At 41.2% G+C, this 24,880-nt stretch overlaps 1 protein-coding gene across 1 annotated transcript in view; it reads right to left on the bottom strand.

Moving 5' to 3' along the window:
* LOC126416571 (5'-AMP-activated protein kinase subunit beta-1) overlaps positions 1-24,880 on the bottom strand; it is a 64,053-nt gene that overhangs the window by 32,596 nt on the left and 6,577 nt on the right. The window contains exons 2-3 of the mRNA XM_050084319.1: positions 10,245-10,446; positions 6,984-7,147 (exon numbers count right to left, since the gene is read on the bottom strand). Of these exons, the coding sequence (XP_049940276.1) occupies positions 6,984-7,147; positions 10,245-10,430 (350 nt within the window). The 5' untranslated portion in view covers positions 10,431-10,446. The remainder of the gene's footprint in view (positions 1-6,983; positions 7,148-10,244; positions 10,447-24,880) is intronic.

Here is a 24,880-nt window from a genome sequence, read left to right as displayed (position 1 = left end):
TCCAATCAAAAAATACAAAAAATAAAATAAAAAAATTACTTGACAAAATATTATTTTTACATGAAAGAAAAGTAAGATACATGAGATAGATGACGTACCCTCAGAGTTCAAGAAGAATGTAATAATCACAATTCCAAAGACAGCAGGTGAAGACAGGTATGAATAGTAATAAGTAATAATTGCAAAATACTGACTCAAATTATTTACAGAAGAATGCAAAAACAGACAGATGTCAAACTTGGGTAAGATCAGTTTGGGTTGCAGAGAAAAGTATGAACATGAGAGGCAATGTTGACCTCCATCATTTATTTTAGAAGATAATCTGACAATAGGCAAACATACGTTTCGAGAAAAAACTTTTGACAATGTTTGACACTCTTTGGTATTTTAAAAGTAGCAAAAAAAGTGGGAATCAAAAGGCTACTTGCAACTTAAACAGAAACCAGACTGCAGTCACAGGAGTTGAAGGACATGAAAGGGAAGCAATGGTTGAGGTGGGAGTGAGACAAGGTTATAGCCCACCCCCAATGTTGTTCAAACTGTACCTTGAGTAAGCAGTAAAAGAAACCAAGGAAAAAAGGAATAAAAACTTTAAAGGTTATCAGTGAAGATGTAAGCCTGTCAGAGACAGCAAAGAACTTGGAAGAGAAGCTGAATGTTATGGATAGCGTCTTCAAAAGAGGTTATAAGATAAACAACAACAAAACAAGGGAAATAGACAGTAATCAAATTAAATCCAATAAAGATGAAGGAATTAGATTATGAAGTGACACACTAAAAGAAGTAAATGAGTTTTGTTATTTGGGCAGAAAAATAATTGATAATGATTGAAGTAGAGAGAATATAAAATTATGCTGACTGGCTATAGCATGAAAAAGCTTTTTCAGAGACGAAGGGCTTGCAGAGGATAGATTCGCAAGGAGCGAGCTGCATCAAACCAGTCATTGGACTGAGGATCATAACAGAAAACAATGGAAAATTAGTTTATTATTTAGAGTAAGCAGGTTATTTGTCTCAGTTTCCTTGACGATAAGCATTCCATTACACAGATTCCATTGGTCACGGACAGCTGAAGATATTAAAAGGCTTCCAGTAGGAATCGATCAAGCCACAGAAATTCTCAATAATGGTACTGAACTGTTTCTTACAGAACACTACCTCTTTTTAAAAAAATAAAAATAAGAAGCAGATTTGCCTTGGAGTAACTTGTCCCTTAAGACAGATCCTATGTATTGGTATGACCTATGAGGAATTCGTGAATGATCTACATACATTAGATGTACTAAAAGCTGGAAATTATCTGGCTGAGAAAAGCACCAAACTCATAGTGGGCTGTAAAACATTTGTTATACTCAACAAGAAATAGAAATAGTATGTGTTTCATGACAATCTGAGTATCATAAGAATTTTCAATGGCATAAATATGAGTCTTAAACAAAGGCCAAGGATTTTTTTTTTTTTTTAATTTAAGTTGGTTTCCGTTTCAGAGTTATCTTACTAACTTTGTACATAGTGCTGTATAAATTGTGATATTAACATTAATACCACAGTATTAATCATTAACTGGAATATAAACAATGTAGGAAAACAGATTGCTACTTACTGTAAAGAAGACATGTTAAGTTGCGGACAGGCGCAATTAAAAGGCACTTACACAAAGCTTTCAGCTACAGCCTTCATCAACAAAAGAGAAACACACACCATTTATACATACAAGCAAGCACATCACCCCCCACCCCCCCCCCCCCACCCCACACACACACACACACACACACACACACACACACACACACACACACACACACACAACAGCCAACTCCAGCAGATCAGCTAGAATGCAACTATCATGTGTGATGGCAGTAGCAGTCCAGAAGGGGGTGGGGATGAGAAATGGATAGTAGTGCACAGGTGGGGGGATGGAGGCTTGCTATCTGCCGGAGTGTGCTGGGACTAGAACACCAACAGGTGTAGCATCAGGAGGTTGTGTGGCAGAGAGGTGGGGAAAAAAGGAGAACAAAGGAGACTAGCGGGAAAAGATAAGTGCGTGGGTGTTAGCAGAGGGTGGCCAAACAAAGAGGCTGGGAGATGAGAAGAGGGATCGCTTCTCCCGTGTGTGTGTGTGTGGGGGGGGGGGGGGGGGGGGCTTTATTCCTAAATAATTTGTAATTCTCAATCAGAACTTTCTGTACTTAATTAAAATACAAGTAACACAAGACGAAAACTAAAATAACTACATGGGGAAATATGACTGGCTGATCACTTGCAAAGAACATGGATGTCCTAGTCACTCTAATCACACATTAAAAACGTCTCCCTAAAAATTTGGGGGCTGGTTTGGACATTTCACACCACCTTAAAAGTTGTATAACATTTGTCTTGCCATCAGTTAAAATATGAGGCAAATCTATCAACAAATGAGCTGCTGTCCTCTAGTCTGAATATAAAAGATACACTACTAAAATCTGAGTCCCCATGATCTGTATGCTACAAGCACTAAACAATGGAGAGTTCTCTTGCTGTAGCAAGGAGCCAAGTGTCTTAGGGCTGTGTCCTACACAAAGACGAGTGAAAAGGACCTCATCCTGCTTGCATAAAAGGAAAGAAGTATGCTGCAGCTAAGCTGTGGACTTTGCCAGCTGTAACTTATCGTCTGTCAGTTCCAGCCACTCTTCTTCCCTTTGATGCATGACTGTTCCTCAATAGTGAGATGATAGCATATAGTGGGATGGCACAGAATTATGACAGAGATAACACAGATATTTAAAGGAAATGTTCTTGTGACACTACATGCAAAATGGATGATGGGAAACTCAACATAACTGAGTTTTTATTGTATTAACATACAAATTTTCAAACAAACAATGAACTGGACATATAAGATTAAAACAGTTATTATTATTATTATTATTATTATTATTATTATTATTATTTCTCTTTCCTGTCTCAGACGTTATGTCTGGTTATTATTATTATTATTATTCTTTCTTTTCTCAGACGTTATGTCTGGTCAAAAATGGAAAGTGACGCGGACCTTGATCAAGCGCGACTTCCTTTTAACTGTACGGTATATGTTACATTGCATTTAGGAACTTTCGGGTAATTGAACATGTATCAATAATTACAGATTTCTGTAGTTGTATATATAAGTTTGGATGTAGCTGTATTGCGTTGATCTACTGGTGGATATTGTGTGGTATGACTCCTGTAGTTGATAGTATAATTGGTATAATGTCAACTTTATCCTGATGCCACATGTCCTTGACTTCCTCAGCCAGTTGGATGTATTTTTCAATTTTTTCTCCTGTTTTCTTTTGTATATTTGTTGTATTGGGTATGGATATTTCGATTAGTTGTGTTAATTTCTTCTTTTTATTGGTGAGTATGATGTCAGGTTTGTTATGTGGTGGTGTTTTATCTGTTATAATGGTTCTGTTCCAGTATAATTTGTATTCATCATTCTCCAGTGCATTTTGTGGTGCATACTTGTATGTGGGAACGTGTTGTTTTATAAGTTTATGTTGAAAGGCAAGCTGTTGATGTATTATTTTTTCTACATTGTCATGTCTTCTGGGGTATTCTGTATTTGCTAGTATTGTACATCCACTTGTGGTGTGATCTACTGTTTCTATTTGTTGTTTGCAGAGTCTGCATTTATCTGTTGTGGTATTGGGATCTTTAATAATATGCTTGCTGTAATATCTGATGTTTATTGTTTGATCCTGTATTGCAATCATGAATCCTTCCGTCTCACTGTATATATTGCCTTTTCTTAGCCATGTGTTGGATGCGTCTTGATCGATGTGTGGCTGTGTTAGATGATACGGGTGCTTGCCATGTAGTGTTTTCTTTTTCCAATTTACTTCCTTCGTATCTGTTGATGTTATCTGATCTAAAGGGTTGTAGAACTGGTTATGAAATTGCAGTGGTGTAGCCGCTGTATTTATATGAGTGATTGCTTTGTGTATTTTGCTAGTTTCTGCTCGTTCTATAAAGAATTTTCTTAAATTGTCTACCTGTCCATAATGTAGTGAATTAATAGAGGGAAACATTCCACGTGGGAAAAATATATCTAAAAACAAAGATGATATGACTTACCAAACGAAAGCGCTGGCACGTCGATAGACACACAAACATACACACAAAATTCGAGCTTTACCAACAAACTGTTGCCTCATCAGGAAAGAGGGAAGGAGAGGGAAAGACGAAAGGATGTGGGTTTTAAGGGAGGGGTAAGGAGTCATTCCAATCCCGGGAGCGGAAAGACTTACCTTAGGGGGAAAAAAGGACGGGTATACACTCGCACACACACACATATCCATCCACACATATACAGACACAAGCAGACATATTTGAGTCTTTAAATATGTCTGCTTGTGTCTGTATATGTGTGGATGGATATGTGTGTGTGTGTGTGTGCGCGCGCGCGCGAGTGTATACCCGTCCTTTTTTCCCCCTAAGGTAAGTCTTTCCGCTCCCGGGATTGGAATGACTCCTCCCTTAAAACCCACATCCTTTCGTCTTTCCCTCTCCTTCCCTCTTTCCTGATGAGGCAACAGTTTGTTGCGAAAGCTTGAATTTTGTGTGTATGTTTGTGCTTGTTTGTGTATCTATCGACGTGCCAGCGCTTTCGTTTGGTAAGTCACATCATCTTTGTTTTTTATATATATATATATATATATATATATATATATATATATATATATATATATATATATATATATATATATATATATATATATATATATAATGTAGGTTTTTTATGTCGATAAATCCCCTTCCTCCTTCCTTTCTGCTTAATGTGAATCTTTCTGTTGCTGAATGTATGTGATGTATTCTATAATTGTGGCATTGTGATCGTGTAAGTGTATTGAGTGCTTCTAGGTCTGTGTTACTCCATTTCACTACTCCAAATGAGTAGGTCAATATTGGTATAGCATAAGTATTTATAGCTTTTGTCTTGTTTCTTGCTGTCAATTCTGTTTTCAGTATTTTTGTTAGTCTTTGTCTATATTTTTCTTTTAGTTCTTCTTCAATATTTGTATTATCTATTCCTATATTTTGTTAGATATTTATAGGCATCTGTTTTTTCCATCGCTTCTATGCAGTCGCTGTGGTTATCCAATATGTAATCTTCTTGTTTAGTGTGTTTTCCCTTGACTATGCTATTTTTCTTGCATTTGTCTGTTCCAAAAGCCATATTTATATCATTGCTGAATACTTCTGTTATCTTTAGTAATTGGTTGAGTTGTTGATTTGCTGCTGCCAGTAGTTTTAGATCATCCATGTATAGCAAATGTGTGATTTTGTGTGGGTATGTTCCAGTAATATTGTATCCACAATTTGTATTATTTAGCATGTTGGATAGTGGGTTCAGAGCAAGGCAGAACCAGAAAGGACTTAATGAGTCTCCTTGGTATATTCCACACTTAATCTGTATTGGCTTGGATGTGATAGTATTTGAATTTGTTTGTATATTAAGTGTGGTTTTCCAATTTTTCATTACTATGTTTAGGAACAGTATCAATTTAGGATCTACTTTGTAAATTTCCAATATTTGTAGTAACCATGAGTGGGGTACACTATCAAAAGCTTTTTGGTAATCAATGTATGCATAGTGTAGCGACCTTTGTTTAGTTTTAGCTTGATATGTCACCTCTGCATCTATTATCAGTTGCTCTTTACATCCTCGTGCTCCTTTGCAACAGCCTTTTTGTTCTTCATTTATAATTTTGTTCTGTGTTGTATGTGTCATTAATTTCTGTGTAATGACTGAAGTTAATATTTTGTATATTGTTGGTAGGCATGTTATGGGGCGATATTTAGCTGGGTTTGCTGTGTCTGCTTGATCTTTAGGTTTCAGATAAGTTATTCCATGCGTAAGTGTATCAGGGAATGTGTATGGGTCTGCAATGTAACTGTTAAATAATTTAGTTAGATGTGAATGTGTTGATGTGAACTTCTTTAGCCAGAAATTTGCCATTTTATCTTTTCCAGGAGCTTTCCAATTGTGAGTAGAATTAATTGCTTGGGTGACTTCATGTTGCAAAATTATCACTTCAGGCATTTGTGGTATCATCTTGTATGTGTCTGCTTCTGCTTGTATCCACCATGCATGCCTGTTATGTTGTACCGGGTTTGACCATATGTTGCTCCAAAAGTGTTCCATGTCTGTTATGTTTGGTGGATTGTCTATTTTAATGTGTGTGTTATCTATAGTCTGGTAAAATTTCTTTTGGTTTGTGTTGAATGTTTGGTTTTGTTTTCTTCTATTTTCACTTTTTTTGTATCTTCTAAGTCGTTTGGCCAATGCTTGTAATTTCTGCTTCTTTTCATCTAATTGCTCTATCGCTTCTTGTTGTGAGATTTTACCTAACCTTTTTCTTTTTTTTTTTTTTTTTCCCTAACATTTCATTTCTTATAAATTGTGTTAGCTGTCCAATGTCTCTTCTCAGTTTTTCTATTCTGATCTGTAGCCTGTGTTGCCATGCTGGTTTTGTGGGTTTCTTCTGTGTGTTGGTTGGTTCTGATCTCTGCCTCGTGTGTATATTTAGTGTAGTGGTTGCTCCTACATAAACCAGTAGTTGTAACTCTTCCATAGTTGTATTTTCATTTATTTTGTTGCATATGATTGTGTTGATAGTTGTTATTGTTGTTTCGACTAGTGGGTTATTTGGTGGTCTATGCGAGAATGGTCTAATGTCTGTATTTGTGTCTTTGTATTCTATATATGTCAGCTGAAATTTTTCTTCTATATCTAACATGTGTGTCACTTCGTGTTCTATTTGTGCTTGTTCTGGTGGCTGTCTTAAGATTTCGTTTTCCTCTGATTGTTTAATTGATGCGTGTTGTTCTTTGTTTGTTTGCTCTGGGATGTTTCAGGCCATTACTGTATTTTCTTCTTCTTCCGATTATTATTATTATTATTATTATTATTATTATTATTATTATTATTATTATTTTTTAAATAACTTAATGTAAATCACCTTTTGACCATGGGAAGAGCCTTCCAATTAGAGAAAGTACCACTGATAAAAACCTGCTTTCCACCACCCTCCCACTTGAATACTGTTGGCAATGTTTTGTCATCAACCTTGGTGCTGCCTTCAGAAACTGTTGCAGATCGTTGCCGTGGAGCTCCAAGTTCTTCCTACAACAAAAATCCACACTAAATAGTGATGAAATAACATACAACATATAACAGCTACACTAAGTATCTGATTACATATCATGCATGCCACAACAGCATCTTATTTAAGACAATTCCTTACGAAAATCTGCTCTCTCTCTGTGCCTTGCAAGAAATAAATTTGGGAAATGTTTATTACATTTTACTGCAGACTTATATAAAAGAAATCCAACATTGTAAATGGCCAAAACATAGCCACATTTTTGCTGAGGAAATTTATACTATTTGTAAACCTGCAGCCATGTTACACATCCTAACAAGCCAGCACAAACTGCTGACTACTAGTAATGCAACATCAGGAAGACTAGCAAATAACAGAATTTTACTTATCGCACATATACAGTATACTAGGAAGAGTACATGATTAAACGTGTATTTGGTTTTGTGATGTGTGGGATGCAAAATTTAGTACACATAGTTGCCAAGTAGAGCAGCAACAATGGTTCTAACTCAGCTAAGCACTGAGTCAAACTAATCTCTGATGACATATGGATTCATCATTCCACGCTGTTGCAACTCCGTGCCATTTCATCAGTCACAGTGGCCTGTGAATGGTAGTGCGCCAGTCTCTTAGCAATACATAACCAGATATTTTCAATGTGAGAGAGATACAGAATATAGCTTCTAGGACAATATAATCTGTTTAACATTACTTGGTAGTTGAAGTCTGGCACTTGCTGCTGTGGTGCTACCACATTGGCCGCTGGCTACCGCTTGGCAATAGGTAACACACAAACATGGCAAGTCACTTCGCAAATGCTGTTAATGTGTAACACAGACCAATGTTTGAAGTGGCTGCCAGAACGTATGTCAGAAATGTGAGATGCTCTGTTGACAGCTGATTTTAAGTGACAAGTGACTGAATTGCAACAGAGGATGCGTTTTGCAGTCATGAATTTAGACTCATGTCCTAAACTAACCACAACTTCTTGATATGTAATGTATCTGAGAAAGCAGTGGTCAATAGTCTCCTGCAGAACTACAATCATAATCGCTTTGTTCACAGCGATTAAAGCTAACCTCTAAGAGCAAACTCAAGACAGAAAAAGTTCAGTTTCGGCACTAAAAGATAATTGTAATTTCTTGCTGTCACTGGTTATAAGAAACTATTCTCTCACTGGCTACACGAGCTGCTGCATTGCCAACCAACGAGCAGTCCTTGTTAGCACTTGGCTGCGGATTATAGACGACACAGGCAGATTCCAGACAAAAAAAGAATGACAGGCAGGAAAAGAAGAGCAAATAAAATAGTCAATACGACGATGAGAATGACGGCAAAGAATTATAAATAAAAAAATTACATTAAAAACAATTACCAAAAATGATAATCAAACTCTTTTGATTACATTCAGAAACAAAAAAAAGAAATCATGACATCTGATGAGCTTCAAACCCATGACCTTCACATGCTGAGTTGTTATATTTTTGACAGACAACCCAACCGCATTGATGAACTGCAGCCTCCAAAAGCTTGGTTTCATACACTGTCATGCAAAACTTATCTAATGTAAGCCGATCTGTGTGATTATGATAATAGCATACGCGATGCTGATTTGCATCTTGTGCAGAAGTATCCAGCAGTGTTTAGTCAGTGCTATGTATGAAACGTGTTTATTTCATCAGCATTGTGTGTGTGTGTGTGTGTGTGTGTGTGTGTGTGTGTGTGTGTGTGTGTGTGTGTGGAGGGAGGGTGGGTTTATCATGTATGACTAAATATGAAATAAAAGTGCCAGACCCACGATTTGAGACCCAAACACATCAACAAAGAATGTCACACAAGGTACTGGAAGTGAACATGTCAACTGTTGTGGCAGTTTGGCAATGGCGAACAGTTTAGGCATGACGTTGAACACACTGATTGGAGAAAACCAGCTCTGACCCGTGAACTGTCAACAACCAAATAATTTTAATCATACCATAGTGTGACCCATTCTCATGTACTGCTCGAGTGTTGGGATCTGCACCAGGTCAGAATGAAGGAAGACATCAAAGCAATTCACAGGTGGGCTTCTAGATTTGTAAATGGTTGATTTGAATAACACATTAATAATATGGAGTTGCTTCAGCAACTCAAATGGGAATCCCTGCTAATGACAACAGGGACAAGGGTCACTACATTCGTAGTGTGCGGGTATGTAAAAAATTAGAGTCTGATGGGAGGTGTGCTACGGTACCTCGTACAGCTGTGATGACCACTGCGTCTGGGTGGCACAATGGTCAGCACATCTGCCTAGTAAGGAGGAGACCTGGGTTTGATATTGGTCTGGCACAAATTCTCATCCTTACCCAATGCCCACTTGCAGGCAATGTCTGTAATTCCTTTGTGTGTATCTGATAATGTTCATTCATTCTCAGAGCCTCCACACACACATGTACAATGTGATTCTGCACAAAATACACAGAACTGGGACTCATCTCGAAACATAATATTGTGACACTCTTGTGTCTAGAGTTGTTGTAGAGCACACCACATCTGAACAACCATCTCAGCAACAGAATCTGTAACAACACTCACCATTCTTACAGCTTGTTAATCTCCAGACATCATCCCTACAGATACCTGTCTTGTTGCAAATAAGCCTATTTTCTCACTTGAGATATATGGGCTGTAGAAACTTGCACAGCCAGACAAAGAATTCACCTGTCCTCTTGGGCACTGTTTGCATGGAGCTGTTGAGAGCTTCATGGCATTGAGTATGGCTCTCCTGAACCAATCGATTCCATCTTCATAAGATAGGAATGGGATCTTGACCAATATGAGCAGCCACAATCGTACCATTGTCTTCTCTATAGAATGTAGATGCGTTACTCTTCCTATTTTGTGAGGTTCTGCTGAAATACTATTCATTTAAATATCCAAGCATGTAGCACACTTCATGTCAATTTGATGTTTGTTGCATGTTGCCTTCATGGTGTTGGAAATTTTAATGGCCAGCAGTGTTTGAGCAGCAGAATATGAATAAAAAGAGGGTAAGATGAAGAAGATGCAATCCTATGATACAACACCTTGTCAGTTATAGTTATCTGGTGCCCAAATCAAAAGGAAAGCTCCACTTACCTGCTCTGACGGTGGCTTTTCCTTAGTATAATAGGGTTCTTCTTCTTCATTGGAGGACTGGAAGACAAGTTTTGTGTTAGGTTTCTTGTCAAAGACAAATGCTTGACTATCCTTTCCAGGAGAAGGAGGAGGGGCAAGCTCCCCTCCCTTATGCCTCTCCCTCGCACTGCTTCCAGCATTTCCCATGTTGTAAAGAGATGTCCTATTTAAACAGAAAATGTAACAATAATTTTAAATACTTGTCACTCACACTTTACTATATTCAGCAATGTGAACAACAGTGCACAAATATTTTATTCATGATGAACATGTAAGAAAAATATCTCCTAATATCAGGATGAAAGACTCTAATATGATGTTGGAAGGTCCTATGTGAAGAACAAATTGTGGAAGGGGTAAATATAACACCAAGTAACTTAGGCACTGAGCAGTCAACATGTACATTAATGAAACTGAAATTATGCAATTTAGGCTTTCAAGTGTTGTATACTTCAGTCAAGACATCTGAGGTGATAGGCCATGGTCGATGTGTAAAACTACATCCTGGTGTATCGTCTCCAACTCCAGGAGACATTTTTGGAGGCAAATTGGCAACTGCAATTACAGCTCAAGGAGTGCCCCCACATTTACAGAGCAACACAGAGGGCACCGCCATTAGTCATCAGATGCCATCTGCATGATTATTTCTGGCTAGTGGCATTGGTCTCTATTACTTTTAACTGATTGTTGTTCTGTTGGTGAAAAGTCAACATCTGTATCTTACCTAACTTAAAATATTCCTTTCTATTAAAATTATTATTAATGTGTACATAAATCTCTAAGGTCTTTCTATACATGCACACACGATTATATATTGTCTTCACTAAAATGGCCATCTCACTGAACTTTATTTCATGCTTTCCATCTTGGAAAATATGTTCTGCTACTGCTGATTTTTCACCATACTCACTAATCAGCAGTACAAGAACAGTGAGACTGACATTTTAACAAAGACAGCGCATTATCATGCACACACACACACACACACACACACACACACACACACACACACACACACACACACACACACACACACACACTAGAAATAATAATAATAATAATAATAATAATAATAATAATAGAAAAGAAGGACTTATGTTAAATAAAACATGGATGTTGACTTTGCTCCAACACAACGACTATCTATTACTTTTAATCAACAACGATGAAGGCAGCCCAAGATAATCATGCAATCAGCATCGAATGACATAAGGAGGGGCCTCCTATGTTGCTCTACAAATGCAGTAAAGGGGGGGGGGGGGGGGCACTCTCAAGCAACTGCTGTTGCTGTTTTACTTCCAAAGATGTCAGGGATCAGTTTCATATACCATTCACAGCCGATCAGCCTGTATGTTTTAATTGAAGTCACTGAAATAATAGAGAGAGAGATCGAGAGAGAGAGAGATTTAGGTCTAAGGATGTACACGGTCTGAGCATGTCAGCCAGTCAATGTCTCAACAATATGGTGAGTACTAAGTTTCACTCATTCTGTGGTGTCACCGCCAGACACCACACTTGCTAGGTGGTAGCCTTTAAATCGGCCGCGGTCCGTTAGTATACGTCGGACCCGTGTGTCGCCACTATCAGTGATTGCAGACCGAGCGCCGCCACACGGCAGGTCCTAGCACTCGCCCCAGTTGTACAGCCGACTTTGCTAGCGATGGTTCACTGACAAAATACGCTCTCATTTGCCGAGACGATAGTTAGCATAGCCTTCAGCTACGTCATTTGCCACGACCTAGCAAGGCGCCATTATCAGTTGCTATTGATATTGTAAATAATGTACAGACAAGAGCTACGTTCAACATTAATGGATTAAAGTTAAGTATTCCACCATCTGCATCCGTTTTTCTAAGTTCTAATTTCCTTGTCCTGTTCCAGACCTCACGCCAGCCTGCGTGAGCTAAAACATGTGCCTGTCGGCTTCCTCTATAATCCTGGGTTGGCTCTCCTGCCAATCCACAACATTTTGGCGACGAGGTTTTCCGCGTTCTTATCGATATTGCCCTGATTTACTTGTGTAATGGCTTCGCCACATACTCCAGATGTATTGTCTGAATTTTATCGCTTACAGAATCAGCAGACGCAGGCCTTATTGGATGCCCTTGGACAGCTCGTCCAGGGTCAACGAGCAATGCAAAACGATGCGGCAGCCGCCGCTCCACCGCTAACGCAGCCACAACATGCTGTCACACCAACTTTTCGACCTTTTGACGCTGCACTCGAAAGCTGGACGGAGTGGTCCCGCCAATTTGGATTCCATCTCGCCGCCTACAGAATTCAAGGTAATGAGCGGCAGCCATTTTTGTTGTCTTCCGTCGGCGTCCAAACATACCGTGTGATCGTCAAATTATTTCCCCGACGCGACGTAGCAACTCTGGCCTACGATTTTGTCTGCATTAGATGCATATTTCAAAGAATCAGTTAATGTAGTTGCCAAACTATATACCTTCTTTCGTACAGAACGTACGGCAGGTCAAACTAATCGGGAGTGGGTTGCCACTTTGCAAGGCATTACTAGGGATTGTGCTTTTGAGTGTCAATGTGGACTCCCTTACTCAGATACTATGGTATGTGATGCAATTGCACAGAACGTTTCTGATGTTCGTATAAGGGAACAGATTTTGAAACTAGTCAATCCCTCCCTTCAACAAGTGATGGACATATTGGATCGGCAGGACACACTTGACTTTGCTCAGGAATCATTTGAAACTTCACCATCCGTGTGTCACGTTAACCGGCCCGCCGGGCGAGCTGCACGGAGCGGTAAACAGCCCTTGCGCCTGGCCGCGCCGATACCACCAGGCACTCAGCCATGTGTGCCACGCAGGCAAGCAAATACAGTGCTAAAATCATGCCCGCGGTGTGCTACTAAACATTCGCGTGCGAATTGCCCGTCACACCAAGCTTTTGCTTTTTCTGTAATAAAAAAGGACATGTTCAAAGAGTTTGCCAGAAAAAGCTCAGATCAGACACTCACAACCATTCCAGGCCCTTTGCTTCGCGCCGGAATCAGAATCAAACCAAGGATACCCTGGATCTTGAAACTTCGCCCTGGAAATTCATGTAGTTCATTCCACTCCGCCCAGTGCCACTCTCTCTAACAGTCACTGTGTTCGTCCCACAAATAGTGTGCGTCGACATCGATGGAAATCCCGTCATGTCACAAGTGATTTTGTATCAGTGTCAGTTCACGTTGCACGAGACAGTCACTCTTGTTGTCAGCAGGACAATAAACTTTTTGTAGATTTGGACAGTCACGGCAAAGTGATCCCATTCCAGCTTGATACCGGAGCTGCAGTTTCACTGATCAATCACAACACGTACAAACAGCTGGGCACACCTCCATTGCGTGCCGCAAATGTTAAGTTAAGTAGCAAGACAAGCGATCCCTGTGTTAGGACAGTGCAGCCTTCTTGCAACATACAAAGGACAAACAAAACTTGTGTCATTGTACGTCCTTCGTTCTTCTTCTGCAGTGAACTTGTTTGGTTTCGATTTATTTCAGTTGTTTAACTTGTCTATAGTAAATCAGGTCCTATCAGTGAACAAGACTGTGCCTTCAGACAGCGTTTCTCGTCTATGTGAAGAGTTTGCAGACATTTTTGCACCGGGCCTTGGTTGCGCTAAGAACTATAAAGCACATTTGGAACTGAAAGTATACGCGCAACTGAAATTTTTCAGAGCGCGCAATGTTCCCCACGCATTGCGTGATGAGGTCGCAAGAACATTAAACGATTTGGAAACACAAGGTGTGATTGAACGTGTGCAGGCTTCTCTCTGGGCATCACCGTTAGTAATTTTGCCAAAACCTTCCGGAAAATTGAGACTTTGTGTGGACTTCAAGGCAACAGTGAATCCACAACTAGTGATTGCAACTTTTCCTTTACCCCACCTGGAAGATCTTTTTGACAGACTGTGCCCGGGTAAATATTTTTCGAAGTTGGACCTAGCAGATGCGTACTTGCAAATACCGGTGGACAAAGACTCCCAGCGTGTTTTGGTGGTTAACACGCATCTTGGTTTGTATCGATTCAAACGACTGCCATTCGGGTGTGCATCCGCCCCCGCATTGTTTCAGCAATACCTGCAAACTGTTTGTGCGTCGGTCCCTACTGCAGCAAACTATCTGGACGATATTGTGATCTCCGGAAAGATGGAAGACGAACATTTAGCCAATCTCAGAACATTATTTCAGGTCTTGTGACAAAATGGTCTTCGCTTGCGGAAGGACAAATGTGTGTTTTTTGCTCGTGACTTGCCCTACCTGGGACATGTAATCAATGCCCAAGGCATACATTCCAGTCCCGAGCACCTCCGTACCATACAAGACTTGCCTTCGCCGCAGAATTTGAAGCAGCTACAGAGTGTGCTGGGAAAAATTAATTATTATCATCGCTATGTTCCCCATGCCTCTTCCATTTCAGCTCCGCTTCATCGCTTACGCCGTAAAGGTGTTCCGTTCGTCTGGACGACGGAATGCGAACGCGCCTTTCGCCAGTTGAAATCGGCGTTGCTTTCCAATACTTGCCTTACGCCATTCGATCCCCAGAAACCCCTTTTGTTGATGGTCGATGCATCGGATTTTGGGATCGGTGCTGTGCTTGCGCACAAAGATGGATTGCATGATCGCCCTTTTGCCTTTGCGTCCAAATTGCTCTCGTCTGTGCAAAGACATTATTCACAGATCGAGAAAGAAGCATTGGCTCTCGTCTTTGGTGTTACAAAGTTTCATGATTTCTTGTATGGTCGTCACTTTACCATCATCACAGTCCACAAACCTTTGACATCACTTTTTCATCCGAACAAGCCTGTACCTCCACGTACAGCGCAGAAATTCATTCGCTGATCTATGTTCCTCTCGCAGTACCGCTACGATATCTTGTATCGGTCCACTGCTAAGCACGGAAACGCCGATGCGTTGTCCCGTTTGCCTGTTGCTGAGGATAGAGCATTCGATTCTTCTGAACTTGCTTGCATGTTCATTGATGTGGAAACCGATGACGTGGTCGAATCGTTTCCGATTGATTTTCGTCGTGTAGCTACAGCCACAGCTGCTGACCCTGTCCTTGCTACCGTTCTGTGTTTTGTTGCTACGCAATGGCCCTTGTCAAAGTCACGGATCGGGGATCCGTTGGTTCGCCGATTTTTTGCTCACAAGGAGAGACTTTTTGTTTGACGTGGTTTTTTGCTATTGCGTTCTGATAATGATCGGTCCAGGGTCGTGGTCCCACATTCGTTACAGTCCTCTGTCTTACAGCTTCTCCACCAAGGACATTGGGGTATAGTGAGAACAATACAACTTGCTCGTCAGCACTGTACTTGGTTCGGAATCGATGCTGCAATTACGAATATGTGCTCTTCTTGCATGGCGTGTGCTGAACAACAATCCGCACCACCGCGGAAATTCTTTGCATGGCCAAAAGCCACTTCCCCTTGGTAACGCTTGCACATCGATTTTGCTGCTCCATTCTGGAATGCTCGATGGTTGGTTCTGGTCGATTCATTCAGTAATTTTCCTTTTGTTGCCCGGATATCTTCCACGACGGCATCTGCCACCATCCAAGCATTATCTGCTATCTTTTGCATTGAAGGTCTTCCACAGACTATTGTTTCCGACAATGGCCCACAATTCATGTCCGCAGAATTTCAGTCATTCTGCAAGGCCAATGGTATTCAACATCTGACAGCCGCGCCGTTTTAGCCTCAGTCAAACGGTGTCGCTGAACGATTGGTCAGGACTTTCAGGTCCCAGATGTTGAAGTTGAAAGAGTCGCATTCTCGGGAGGACGCATTGTTGCTCTTTTTGTCCTCGTATCGCTCTAAGCCCCGAGATGGTCGCTCGCCGGCTGAGTTGCTTCACGCTCGTCCTCATCGAACCTTGATGTCTTTGCTACATCCGCCGCATCAGGTTCCTGTGCAGCGGCAGACTCCTGCTTTTGCTCCAGGCGACGTTGTCTACTATCGTCACTACCGAGGTTCACGGCGTTGGCTCGAAGGGCGCATTCTTCGCTGCCTCAGACACACTATGTATCTGGTTTTGGGGGCCTCTGGTGAGGGGCGCCAGCATCTCAACCAGCTGCGCCTCTGTCGTCGCATGGGATCTGCCGCTCGCCGTCTGCTTTCAGCGACGGTGCCGTCCCGTCAGCAGCCTGGAGACCCATCTACTGGCTCGCCTCAGCCCCAGGTGTTACCGACGATGCCTTCCATTCTGCCCCATGGCGACGCGACGCCACCACCGCCGCCGCCGCCTGTTCTCCCTCCGGTGACGCCCGCAGTGGACACGTCGCTGCAACCGCCGGGCGCCTCCCTGGGTCACGTGCCACCGATCGCTTCCCGTGACAAGTTGTCCTCCGACATGGAAGTCTTGCCCACTCCGGACCATATGTCATCTTCGCCCGTCGGGTGCCCCGGCCCGATGGAAGTCGACCCTTCGGCCCCTCCTGTCTCTCTGCGGGCGCATACGCCGCATGTTGGCGTGCACCCTGGAGCAGGTTTTCAGGCGTTTCCTAGCTCCCCTTGGACCGAATGGCAGGGTGTGGGTGGCACAGCCTCGCCTGTTGTTAGGCTCCCCACCTCGTCGCATACGTCAACATGGGGTCCTCCCCACGGCGGGCGGAAGCCTTATGCCACAACCATGCGCCGATTTGTGGGGGAGGAATGTGGTGTCACTGCCAGACACCACACTTGCTAGGTGGTAGCCTTTAAATCGGCCGCGGTCCGTTAGTATACGTCGGACCCGCGTGTCGCCACTATCAGTGATTGCAGACCGAGCACCGCCACACGGCAGGTCTACAGACACTTCCTAGCACTTGCCCGAGTTGTACAGCCGACTTTGCTAGCGATGGTTCACTGACTAAATACGCTCTCATTTGCCGAGACGATAGTTAGCATAGCCTTCAGCTACGTCATTTGCCACGACCTAGCAAGGCGCCATTATCAGTTGCTATTGATATTGTAAATAATGTACAGACAAGAGCTACGTTCAACATTAATGGATTAAAGTTAAGTATTCCACCATCTGCGTCTGTTTTTCTAAGTTCTAATTTCCTTGTCCTGTTCCAGACCTCATGCCAGCCTGCGTGAGCTAAAACGCGTGCCTGTCGGCTTCCTCTATAATCCTGGGTTGGCTCTCCTGCCAATCCACAACACATTCCACTAGTAGAATGAAAGACATGACAGACATGTCCAGACTGAGCGCCTAGATGCAGAACACCAAAGTTTGTAAACACACTGTTTACAAATGATGTGGCTAGGAACTGAGAGCAATTGTAAGAATGCTTATTCCCATAATTCCAAGTGCCTTGTTTTATTTTTTTATGCCAGTCACAAAATACCCTCATCCTATGCACACTAAAAACATCTAGCTTGACCTCACATCACAAACAAGAACACACCATTATTCGCAAACCCAATCAACCACATAATCAGACAGCGATTGGCATTCATCCGTTCGGCTTTACTCCCTCAGCTCGTATAGCCCCATCCCCTTTTGTCTGCAGAAAGTTTATTTCTCACCACCAAATGCACTGCTGATAATATCTTTTTACTTTTGTGCGTTTTTATCATCCAGTGATTTACGTTCATTATTTTGTGAAGTTAGTGTAGCTGCCATCAACATACTGATGTTCAGAGAAAGTCTTTCCCCAAGTTATTCCACCGAATGCACGTAAGCTTCTATGGATGATGTCAGTTTGAACAATATGCTTCAGGCAGAACTCTCCAGATATTGGTTCTGCTATGCACCACAGACTCCTGCACCCTCTGATAAATCTCACTATCTTGTCTTGTCCAAAGAGCCTCGATTCTATCCTTGATTTATTTTTACTTTTTTTTGCATGCTAATGTATGTAAGGATTTTGGGTAAAGGTGTTTGGTCTTGAGTCACCACTCTAAACGTTGTCTCTACTCACTTCCCAACCATGACAATTACATTGCCATTCATTGCCAGTCTAGTCCCAGTATCCTATTCAGTATACTTCACCCATCATTTTGTTTTGGATAATTACATTATTATTTTCCCTTAAGAGTTTTCTCTACCTGTCTGTATTAAATTAAAGCTAGTGACAAAGGTTTTTTCTCTATTCTTGAAAATGTTTCAAATCTCATGATAAATTTGGCTGCCTTTCGAGCAGGCCTTAAATCTGCGGACTCAGGAAGAAAGTGGAATGGGGATTTGCAGAAGTTGGATGAAAATGTCCTGGGAAGAGTAACCTTGCACAGCTGTTAGCAATGTTTGACTATGTCTAAAATATTATAGGTGCAGGTAACAAATCATAAGCATTTATCATGGCCGAATGTCATGAGTGGTAACATTTGGACTGTTCACATAAATGTGGACATTTGACTATCCAAGTATGAAAAATATCAATAAACAATTTTTAAATCATCTTGAGGAAGGGACAGGGGCACTGTTAAACAAAATTTTACTCCAGAATTAAACACAGGCATCTACTATGTACTGGTGAATAACAGAAAAATGTGGAGTGGAGTTTTAGTGGAAAAGTTGCATTAGTTAACAGCACGTTTTAACAGAAAAAGTTGTTGTAACTGTGTTTTGCATTCATGTGTGTTACTCACTGACTAACTTTAAAATAAACAGACAAAAAGAAGGAAGCTACTGCAAGATGATGGATAACATGGGAACTACATTCGGCAATAAATTACGCCGGCAAGCCACTAACTATAATCTGTCTTCCCAGGAAAATGTGCAATCACAAACAGTAGCTTTGATACAGAAACCAATCTAAATTTACTGAATAGCTTTTGAATGCATGACTGTCATGCAGGGGGCACGGGTTTGATTCCCACCCAGGTTGGAAATTTTAACTGCTCGGGAACTGGGTGTTTTGTCCTAATCATTTAATCATCACCAATGTGCAAGTTGTCAGAGTGGTGTGAAATAAAACGACTTGCACTAAGCTGCCAAACAACCCTAGATAGGGTCTCCCGGCCAATAATGCCAAACAATCATCTCAGTTTTAGCCACCTTATGGTCCTAACATAGCTCCACACAAATTTCATGTTTCACTTTCTGAAGAACAACTGATGAATAAACAATTTAACAATTTTGATAATTTTAGATCACAAATTTTTATGTTACACCCATTGTGACTGTATAATTAGAGTACAAGAAACAAACTGCCAACAGCAAACATTCACAATAACTGGCACTGTATCTGAATTATTTTCATATTAAAATTCCATGTTTCATTGCTGTAAGTCAAAACTAGCAATCCTCGTTGATTGTAAACTTCCACCAATGTTGGAAGCTTTCTTCCTAAACTCAATTCAGTTCAGTGAAAGTGCTATAGGCCATTTTTACTCTTTTATTTACTTCTTTTACTGTCCACTTTGTCATTGTCTTCAACTGTTCTAAATACATAAAAACTCATCGACTAGTTCTACCATTTCATTATCAATTTATCCAACGTTCTTATGCTGCACTTGTTACTCCTGATTTTCAAATTAGCTCTTAATTTTTTCATTCATTGCTTATCTGCATTACAGGCAAAAAGTACAATGCCATCTGCAAAACAAAGCTCTTTAAGGTAATTTCATTAATACACAGTCCTCCTCCATTTTCCCAGTGTAAGATCATATAAAGTTCCTCTGGGGTAGGCAAGAACAGTTTTCAAGATCCGAAAACTCCTTGCCCAATTACTCTTTCAGTTCTGCACTTGCCTCTGCATCCCAACACCAGTCAATTCCAACAGAAGCTGTATCTTGGACGTATGTATTCTACATTTATTTATTTTCCACAGACAAACAGAAGAAATGTTACACGAATGCAACACTTTATGAAAACATTTACTATATGTATTGTATCTTGATTACTTATAAATAAGGTGGCACAAATGAGAAAATATTCAATTCCTCTAAAGGGAGTTTCTCAATACTATAAACACACATAAGGAAGGAACTCTTTCCATGCCGCTCCTAAGCGGCTTTCTTATAAGCTTTTTAAGTATCTGAGGGAGAGGGAGAATATTTAACAGGTGATTCAGTATGTAAAGGGTGATCATAATCTAACCATCTTGGGAGAGTGGAAAGTGGTGCTACGGAAAGAAACAGAAAAAAAGAGTTACAGGAGAATATGGGCTTGATTGTAGTAACAAGGGAGGAGAAATACTAATTGAATTCTGTAACAATGTTTAGCTAGTTAAAGCTAATAAACTGTTCAAAAGTCACAAGAGGAGAAGGTACGCTTGGAAAAGGCCCAGAGGCATGGGAAGACAACAGCTACATTCTATCTTGGTGAGAAGAGATTCCAAAATTAGATCAGCAAAAGAAAATTCCACTGGCTTGATTTTGTTTAAAATGGATGTTGAAACACCACAAAACATCCAACATACTGTCATTTTTCAACTACACACCATAGTTTTTATCATCCACACAGGAGCCAAGTGATGTTAAGCTCTAAGACTGTGGTATACAAAATATCTCTCTCTCTCTCTCTCTCTCTCTCTCTCTCTCTCTCTCTCTCTCTCTCTGTGTGTGTGTGTGTGTGTGTGTGTGTGTGTGTGTGTGTGTGTGTGTGTGTGTGTGGGGGGGGGGGGGGGGGGGAAGGGGGGGGGAGGGATAAGTTTGCAGCTACAGCAATAAATTCATTTAGAAGGAACTTCTGACTTATCTGACACAATCTTGTATCAATAAAAGGGTATAATAATGTGAAACAACTGTTTATGTAGTCTGTTGACATTGATATTGCCCAATTTTGAGCCAACATGTTTCTCACAACCAAAATGGGTCTCAATGAAAAACTTGTGATATATCTTTCCTCTAATGAATGTCAGTGACTGGAAAGCAATCACAGAATCCACATTAATGGCAAGGCAGAGTAACGTGCTGATAAATATAAATGTAACCTGAAATTAAACAGCAAAAAAAAAAAAAAAAAAAAATTCTTTGTAAGTATGTTGTGCAAATTGTAAAAGAATTTCTATAATTGTAATGTGTAAACGGTGGAGGGTAGAATATACTAACTCATCATGTTATAATGTCAAAAATTGATTATTTTTGTTGCTACAACTCATATCTGTACATTTAATAATAACAATAATAATAATAAAACAAAAACAAACAAAAACCTGTAAACTAATTTGCTACATGAATGTAAAAGGACTTATTATACATCATTATGATTTATCATACAAATGGTCCATGGAGCATGAACCTAAATAACTAACTATTGTTTGGATATTTCTTAACTCTGAAATTACAGCCTGTAGTTGGTCAGACGAAGTCACACATGCAAATCACAATGTCTCTACTTTCTTACTGTTAGCAACTACTCTGCACCACAGACCAGTTAGAAGAAAAAACATTTTATATCATCAACGTCCCATTAATGAAGGTTTTCTTTCTTTATACCATTTCAACCACATCTTGCAGGAACACTCCTCAAGTAGTTTCTCCTACCAAAGTTGTTAATTCAAAACTATGAGCAATTAAAACAAATTTGGCATTTTCATTCACTTGTATGTCGTTTTAGGTGCTGTGTGTGTTGGCTTTGCCCATTTCAATAAGAAATCCATCAATGCATTGTAAAGCCTGCTACAGATGTATAAAACACAGAAAATCAAAACAGTTCCTAGTCTGGTAGTCATCAAACACTGGGTTACTGTATTTCTCCATAAGATCTATACAAATGATACATTGGACTTATCAAGGTCAATTAGCACACTTTTGCTTCTGCTACAGCAAAAGATAAATTTATACACCAATAATTTCTTAATTTGCCATTATACCCCAAAGAAGGAATAGTTTGTGGAATCAATGAGCCACCTATCTGGACAATATTAACAATCTGATACTTTTACTGTAACTAATGAGCTGCAGCAGGAAGAAACACTGAATTTCAAGTTCTATTAGTTTTCACATCTATGAATAATTTAGCATGGGAAAGCAAGATAAAAGAGAAAGTGAGCAAGATGTTGCATTACAAGAGGATGTTGAAAATTAAGTGTAAAGGTATGATAAGAAATGAGGGAGTTCTCCGTAGTTTTAGTAAGGAAAGAAATATACGGAAAAACTCTGCTTAGAAGAAGGGACTAGTGTTACGACATAAGCTAAGCTGCACAGGGCAAAAACTGTGTGGGCAGAGAGAAATAGCACATCAACAATATTATGAAAAAGACTGCTACTCACTGTAAAGATGACACACTGAATTGCAGACAGGCACAACAACAATACTGTTACACACCGAGTTTTTGGCCTGAGCCTTCTTCAGTAAGGAAACACACACACATTCACACAAGAAAACACACCTAATGCACACGTGACCACTATCTCCAGTCCAGTCAGTGTTCAATAGTGGCAGGACCACGGGCATAAGGGATGTTTGTGTAGAGGAAAGTAGTGCAACTGCACAATTGAAGCAGCAATCCAGAGTGGGGTGGGGAGGGGGAGAGTTAGCAGGGTATGGATTGGGGGGGGGGGGGGTGGGAGAGAAGTCAACACTGTCTTGTGGAGTGTCCAAGGACTAATGGTGATAGAATATGGCTGCCAGGCACCAGCATCGAGGAGTGGGGGGAGGAGGGGGGGGTGAATAATGGAGAGTGGAAAGGGAGAGGACCAAAGAAAGGGAAAAGACCGGTGATGTGCGGTGATACACAGTGGTGCACAATGAGGGTGAGAGGACTTCAGTTTGGAGCAAGTGATAGGACACAGGGCACAATATGTAGGGTGGAGGGTTCGGGAACAGAAGATCACTGGAGGTTGAGACCAGGACAACTTTGAGTGGAGAATGTGTTGTTAAGGATAACTCCCACCTGCACAGTTCAGAAAAGGTGGTGGTGGTGGTGGTGGTGGTGGTGGAGGGGAGGATCTAGATGGCCCCAGTCATGAAGCAGCCATTGAAATCAAGCAAGTTCTATTCAGCTGCATGTTGTGCCACAAGGTCCACTTTGCTCTTGGCCAGAGTTTTGCAGTGGCCTTTCATCCTGGTAGGCAGATGGTTGGGTTTGGGACCAATATAGGTGTGGACTAGGCTGTCACAGAGGTTGAGTGGGCAGACACTATTTTAGGAGGGGTAGAATGGACATTAGGTAACGTAGCCCTCATTTCAGGGCATTATGATAGACAATCAAAGCCCTGAGAAAGGATGTGGTTCAGTTGTTCCAGTCCTGGGTGGTACTGGTTGATGAAGAGGGTGCTCCTTTGTAGTTGTTTTTTCAGGGTGGTGGGAGGACTGTGGGTGTGTGGGGATATGGCACAGGAAATTGTTTGCAGACTAGGTCTGAGGTACAGTGTGTTTCTGAGAAAGACTTTGTGACACATTCAGCATACTGCGCAAGGGAGTTCTTGTCACTGCAGATACGCTGTTACCATGTGGCCAGGCTGTGTGGGAGGGATTTTTTGTGTGAAAGTGATGTCAGCTTTCAAAACATGGTTGGTTTAATGTGGACAGAGGTGTGGATGAAGCCATCAGAGAGGAGGATGTCAATGTCCAGGAACGAGGCACACTGTGTTGAGGAGGACCAGGTGAAGCAGTGGAAGGAATGAGCATAGGTAGTCTTGGCCCTCAGTCCAAATCATGAAGATATTGTCAATGAACCTAGGCCAGGCTTTGGGGTTTTGGGAGGCTAGGAAGGTTTCCTCTAAATGGCCCATAAAAGGTTAGCATATAAGGATGCCATGCAGGTGTCACTGGCTGTGCCGTTGATTTGTTTCTGTGCCTTCTTTTCAATGGAGAAATATTTGTGTGTTAACAAGGTGTGTGAGGAATGAGGCAGTGGGTTTATAATCTAAAGTATGCAGGAAGACTTAGTGTTCAATAGTGCAGGACCACGGGCATAAGGGATGTTTGTGTAGAGGAAAGTGGTGTCAACAGTGACGAGTAGGAATCCAGGAGGTTAAAGTGGTGGGAATGGTGGGGAGTTGGTGAGGGAAATGGTTGGTATCTTTGATGATGGAGATTAGATTTTGAGTAACTGGTTGGAGGTGCTGATCAATGAGGGCCAAAACTCTTTCAGTAGGAGCATAATAAGCAGCTACAATGGCACATCCATGATTGTTGGGTTTGTGGAAGGTCAATATCCAGGGAGTCTTAGAGGTGAGGAGGGAAATAGACTTGTTCTGGGAAGAGACTAAGACTAAGGTTCTGAGAAGGGATTGGAAATTATGTTGGACTTCCAGAACGGGATCACCATGGCAGAGTTTATGGGGTGGAAGAGTCTAACAAATGGCAGAGGCATTCTGCCATGTCAGTCACTGTGATTCATAACAACAGTGGTAAAACCTTTTATCTGCAGGTGGGATGATTAGTTCAGGATCTGTGTACTGCTGTCCTTCCCTCTGCTGAAAGGCTGGTGTCCTTAGGAAGGGACATGGGGAAGAGACCAAGTTGGAGGTAAGGAATTTTAGGGAGGTGTACAGGTAGTGGTTACGTGGGAGGTGGGGAGACGAGGAAGGATCGCACTAGGATGGTGGATGGTGGTATGAACTGGGAGAGGCAGGGTTCAATGCTGGGATTAGCTTGGCTTTGGTTGGACGGATTGGTGGCAAAGGAGTGTTTTCATTGCCGGGATTGGAGGAAGGAGATAGGGCCTTTGACAAATCCAACATGGCTAAATTTTAGTATAGGGCTAAAAGTG

The sequence above is a fragment of the Schistocerca serialis genome, chromosome 8 (genome assembly GCF_023864345.2).
Source record: "Schistocerca serialis cubense isolate TAMUIC-IGC-003099 chromosome 8, iqSchSeri2.2, whole genome shotgun sequence".
In the NCBI taxonomy this organism is placed as follows: Eukaryota; Metazoa; Arthropoda; class Insecta; order Orthoptera; family Acrididae; genus Schistocerca; species Schistocerca serialis.
This window is presented reverse-complemented; position numbering and strand designations above follow the sequence as displayed.